Source organism: Hippocampus comes, unplaced genomic scaffold (assembly GCF_001891065.2).
Source record: "Hippocampus comes isolate QL1 unplaced genomic scaffold, H_comes_QL1_v1.1 scaffold223, whole genome shotgun sequence".
Lineage (NCBI taxonomy): Eukaryota > Metazoa > Chordata > Actinopteri > Syngnathiformes > Syngnathidae > Hippocampus > Hippocampus comes.
The window spans coordinates 72883-78729 of record NW_017804808.1 but is presented as its reverse complement, the minus strand read 5'-3'; the positions used below and the strand labels follow the sequence as shown (position 1 = coordinate 78729).

Genomic DNA, 5847 nt, shown 5'->3' with positions numbered 1-5847 from the left:
TATATATATATATACATACACATACACACACACACTTATTTATTTTTTCCGGAATTTTCAGAAAAGTCCACTTTCATCTCTGTTAAACGTAATCAACAATGATTTGCCTGAATCCAAGGGTGAAGATTGGTTGTCACTGGGTGGTCCCACTGCACTACGGTTCACTTACATTACGAAATGTCCTTCCATACCTATTTGTCATGTCCTTGTTTATGATACTAATGCAGCGTGTTGTACCGGAGACAAATTCCTTGTGTGTTCTACATACTTGGCCAATAAAGATGATTCTGATTCTGATTAAATCCAGTTACCGGGCGGTGTCTTGCAATCATTTCACACTACAACTTTCATAAGAATTGCTCCAAAGCATTATTAGTTAAAACAAAAAGAACACGCATGAAGAAAGCTGCATTTATTGACAACTAGCATGCAATTTTCCAAAATACAATGAAAAATTACTCTAAGAAGTATCCATGGTCTGCACACTTTCCTCCATCAGATCCAGGTTCAATGGCGTCACTAGTTTTGTCAAGACAGCCGTGGTTCCCCTTTTGTACTTGTAGTCACCACTTCTAAGAAGGGGGCAGAACATATTAACCAATTATATACAGTAACATAAAGAAAACTTTCATTCAAGTAATAACAAAATAGTATTTAAAGATATGACTTTTCAGAGAAGTTTTGTCAACTGCATTTATTTACACAAATTATAGTTTTTTAAAAATATCTGAAATGCAAGTAAACTTTTCAAGATGAATCACTTGCGCCTATTCAGAATTTGCCCTCCTGTTTTCTCTTGCACATCAGGTTTTCAAAATAATACTAATAAAATATAAAAGGAATAATATAGTATGTCATAGAGCAATATATTTAGTATGAATAAATGGTTAGGTCCAGCAACTGGTGGAATTTATCCTGAAACATCATAGCTATAAAGGCCAACGCATGGTAAAATCAGTTTTTGTGCAAGCTTTTATAGATCAAACTTAAAAGTGAAAAGTTAAAATATCTCAAAATCCTGATATGCTAGAAACATTATTTTTCCAAATCAGTGTCAAATATACGTTTAGTAACACATTAAGTTGTCTCTGATTAAAATTTGCCGTTGACCAGTGTTATTTAATATGCCACCACCAAACTAGGTCTGGGGTGCCCAAGTAAGGCCCTCGAAAGCCCCTATTCAGCCTATTTTATATGCTTCCTTCCTCCATGACACCCGATTCAAATGATCAGGATCATTATTAGGTGTCTGCAAAGCTTGCTGATAAGCTGATGATATGAAGGGCTCTCGAGGATCTGACTTGGACACTCCTGCACGAGGTGAATGTTACAAAACACACAACCACTGAAACCTGACAACATAACTAGCACAAACCTTAAGAGTGCACAGAAAACGTGAAAGAAAAATTGAATGCAGATAACTTTCAGACAGGAACAAAACCAGAGCTAAACAATTTTTTTTCCTGACCTGGAACCTTTCTTGTTGGCCTCATCATGGGGTCTGATGTAGTCCACCTTTTCGTTGGTGATCACACACAGATCTATGTTGCTGCCAGAACCCAGATCATTGAATATTCCTGCTGCGATGGCATCACGCACCAGCACCTTGGCCTCCTCTTCCTAGAAATTAAATGCATTTGATCGGCAATACACACACACGAAAAGTAGTTCGCTATTTGATTGGCGTAATCAACATTTGTTTATTTGTTTGACTTACCGACATGCCAGGTTTGAATCTGTCTTCAAAAACTGATATGGCAGCCAGGGATCCAGAACCTTGTAGAAAGAATAATGGAGGTGGGTGAAGGGAAAGAAAGAGCATTGAAATTGCGAAACTTTTTTGAAACAGAACCCCCCCAAAAATCAAAACAAAACATAAAAAAAAAAACCTATGGTAATTATATAATCAGACTATTTTTTAAAACTAGGTTCACAGTGACACTTCACCTGAAAATTGAGGGCAAGTAGAAAAATTAGCGGTGCACATGAATCCCAAATTGACAAGACAGTTCGACACAGAAGTCATCGAATGAATCCTGTATTCTCCCGTCATGGTTTGGTTTGTGGCCGCCAAAAAAAAGGACAAAATCTGACTGCAACGGACAGTTAGGACTGCGGAAAAAAATCATTGGCACCGCTCTCTCCCTAAACAATAACCCAAATCTACCTGTATCGTGGCTCTTTGCAATTTTGCACACGCCTGTTGAACAGCATTACCGCAATTATCATTGTAGCTCCAGCTCTGTACTTACTTGAACCATTGTCACTGATCTAGATTTCACACCACCAGACACTTTAAAGCGCTCAAGGACTTCTGTACAATTGCACACTGAAACGTTTTCTACAAATACTGCTACTGGTCACTTTAAAATGGTGCAATCATTATCTGCACCAACTGCACAACTGTTAGAGTATTGGATTCTACCACTGATCACTTTAGCTCTGCTTGATACTTTGCACGTTGTCTCACAGCTGTCATTGGGTGGTGCCACCGCACAACGGTACCCTTACATTACGGAATGTCTTTCCACACTTATTTGTCATGTCCATGTTTATCGTAGTTGCTTGATATCGATGATACTAGTGTAGCGTGTACTACCGGAGACAAATTCCTTGTGTGTTCTACATACTTGGCCAATAAAGATGATTCTGATTCTCAGATTTTATCGAAGTGGTTTTTAATCTGATGTACAGTTTCAAAAAAATTTCAAATTCCAATGTGCCCTTACAGTAAAGTTATCAGGGCTGCGAGAGCCCTTTAAAGCTGCTGGCAGCTCCAGTTATTTTCGAAATGATTAATGCTTTACTTCAAGAGCTCTGTGACTTTTGTCAATTTAAGCATTTTTGAAAAAAAGGGATGAAATTTAGATGTGTGGTTTTGAATTTAATTCATTGTTTAATCAGAGGTTTAAGGTGCTGAGCTGAGTTCAGGCAAGATAAATGTCAGTTTTGTACATTTGAGAGAAGCCTAACACTTTCTGTGAATGTCGGTAACAAAACCTGATAACTGTCTATTTCTTCTACTCAAAAGCTGTGGTGATCTCAAATAAACTATGCAACATTGCTATCTTCGAGGCATCTGTTAGTCCTCAATCACATCAAAGCCTCACATGCAAACTGGGCGAGACCCTCCTCCATGCCTACCTGCCAAAAAACGTACTTGTTTAGAGTCCAGTTGACAAATCCGCGAATTAAATAAATAAATATCTCCTTTTCCAAATGATAGTGATCAATGACCAATTATGTTTTCTCCCGATTTCTGATCACTTGATAGGTTAAATGTAAGTCCTAAAACGATACATCTTTATTTAGACAGCGCTTTCACAACAGAACACATAACCTAAAACATTGAAAATAATACAACTAACAAATCTTCCCACATACCCTTTGTTGTTAGACGCGAAGAGATGTCATAAAAAATATTGATGATTTTGGCACAATTTAGCAATTAATTGGCAAGTGAAATAGAACCTGCATCTGAAAAAGGGGGCATATTCTGGTTTCTGTTGTGAAACTTACCCATAGTGACATATGGAAGCTTGTCCGTCGAGCCATAAGGGTAGATGCTGTAAAGATGAGGACCCTTACAGTCCACTCCACCAAGAACCAGAGCAGCACCAATGTAGCCTTGATACCTGAAATTAAAAAAAAGGCTCAAAAACATATCCATGTATTTGTGGGTATTGACTCAAAACAGTTGAGGGTATTGGAAAAGCATAAAGCCAATACAGTATACCGAAAGAGCATTTGCTTGAACATGCGGTTCGCAGTGGCCACGCGTGGCAGTCTGCCTGTGGAGAGGGCGTGTAGCTCCAGATTGGAGGAAATGATCTGAGTGGTCATTTCTGTGTCTGCGGCCGTTCCTGCTCCACAACAGCTGTATCATAAAATTAGACAACAAGATGGCACTTTGTTTCAGATGTAACAGACCAAGGGAAAGACATGTTTGTCAAAAGGTCCAATGGCATCAAAATGCAACGTTCTGAGCACAAGATAGGCGAAACTGAGTCTACAACTTAAGGATGTGTACAAGATTGACATCTATGCCTTTTGTTGGCGATCACACAATCGTCGATGAAATGCAAAAGGCAGGAAAACATGCCAATCGGGTTGTCCTGTGACATAGACGCGATCCTATGAATTGAAGTACCCGCCCACTAAATTCAAGAAAAATGGCTGAAAAGTTGCATGGGCATCGTATTCCAGAGCTGAAACAAAATACTTTGCATCATCTGCCAAACTCAGAAGACTTGAGGACTTGCTTAAATTTATTTATGTGGAAATCCCCAAGCAGAAGTGTCACGAAAACTGTCCTGTATTGTGCACATTTTGTGTGTGTGTGTATGTTGGGGGCGAAGCACAGGCGTTGCGGATGCACACACACATCATTATCAATATTTTAAAGATATTGATAATGATTATAATTTGTTCAATCAATTTATTTCCACAATGATTCAGAGGGAATGTCCCACACTTGTGTCACATTTGTGAATGAAATCCAGTGAGGTGAACCACACAAACCCTGCGCCTCAACTAAATACACAAAATTGCGTTAGACCACCTGCGTTGCATGATAACCTGGCTAAAATCACTTACTAAATATTGGGCGAGATGTAATGTATCTTGGAGCAGTTCTTGTCAGCCACTACCATGTCCTCGGTGGCTCTAGTGTCAGCTCCAAGGACAACACCATCCTTAAAAAGAGAATGACAATATTTTAAAATTCAGTTAACCCAACTTAAATTTGCAGAGGTGGGTGTGGAGGTATTCATGTAGCATGAATGGGGGTGCACATTCATTTTGTGTGTAGTTCCAATGAGAAACTGGGGTAGTTTCATTCACGCTTTAATTATTTTTGTGTGTGCCTAAAACCAATTTGAGGTAGGAAAAGAAAGGTTTGAGGATATTCAAAAAGAATTAACAACTAAATTACGAAATTAATTGGTTATGGAAGAAAACTTTGTCAGTAGAGACACGTTTTCCATGTAAATGCCCTAATTTGTTCCAAACCTCTGCAAAATTCAGACATAAATGTTTTCTAAAGCATAAAAATGCATCAAAACGTGTAACAAATACATGTGACAATTAGATTATTGCACAATAAATGAGAATTGTGGATAATGAAAAAAACAAAGAACAAAGTAAAGAATAAAAATGGTCATTTAACTTTAAAGTGCGTCCTCATCATTTTTTGCCCTCTTTAGTTCATGTTCTCTCTCAGAAGTGGTTTTTGCCTGGCATTTTGTAAAGAACTGATCCAAGGACGTTTTCTTTTGTCTACTTCCTGCAATCCTTCGAAAATGCCCAAGGCAAACATCAGCGGATGAGGGATCGCCAACTGTTGAACATTTTTTCTGGGTGACTCACATTTAAGTAAAACTATCGAAACGCCTCATGGCCCAAGGGGCGAATGACGAGGACACCGCATAGACACATATCTTTCTATTTATCTATCTACACACGTAGACACATTCGGTAGAGGTCCCTCTTAGCCAATGGGATGCCAGTATGATGCTCGGTAGTAGCCAATGGCAGAGCAGCTAGAAGTATGTTGTGTTCAGGAAACTCGGAGCTGCGATTAGCAGGCCATACTGTATTTTTTGCCTTTTGTATCTTGTTAGAAATGAAATTTCTAACAAAATGAAATTTCTAACAAGAGAGGCAATATCTTCCTGTTGAGGAATTTTGAAACTTGAAAATTTCATATGAGGAGACGTTCGTAAGTAGAGGTACCACTGTACTGTAAAATCCCATGTGTAACACGCCCCTCTCCCAAATCAACCTAAACCAGTAGTTTTTTTCTCTGTACTCCGTATAGTACGGTACCCTGGTATCCATTATTATTAT

At 38.6% G+C, this 5847-nt stretch overlaps 1 protein-coding gene across 1 annotated transcript in view; it reads right to left on the bottom strand.

Moving 5' to 3' along the window:
• Positions 1 to 397: 397 nt before the first annotated feature.
• psmb7 (proteasome 20S subunit beta 7) overlaps positions 398 to 5847 on the bottom strand; it is an 11661-nt gene continuing 6211 nt past the window's right edge. The window contains exons 4-8 of the mRNA XM_019862946.1: positions 3737 to 3877; positions 3520 to 3635; positions 1718 to 1776; positions 1469 to 1620; positions 398 to 572 (exon numbers count right to left, since the gene is read on the bottom strand). Of these exons, the coding sequence (XP_019718505.1) occupies positions 461 to 572; positions 1469 to 1620; positions 1718 to 1776; positions 3520 to 3635; positions 3737 to 3877 (580 nt within the window). The 3' untranslated portion in view covers positions 398 to 460. The remainder of the gene's footprint in view (positions 573 to 1468; positions 1621 to 1717; positions 1777 to 3519; positions 3636 to 3736; positions 3878 to 5847) is intronic.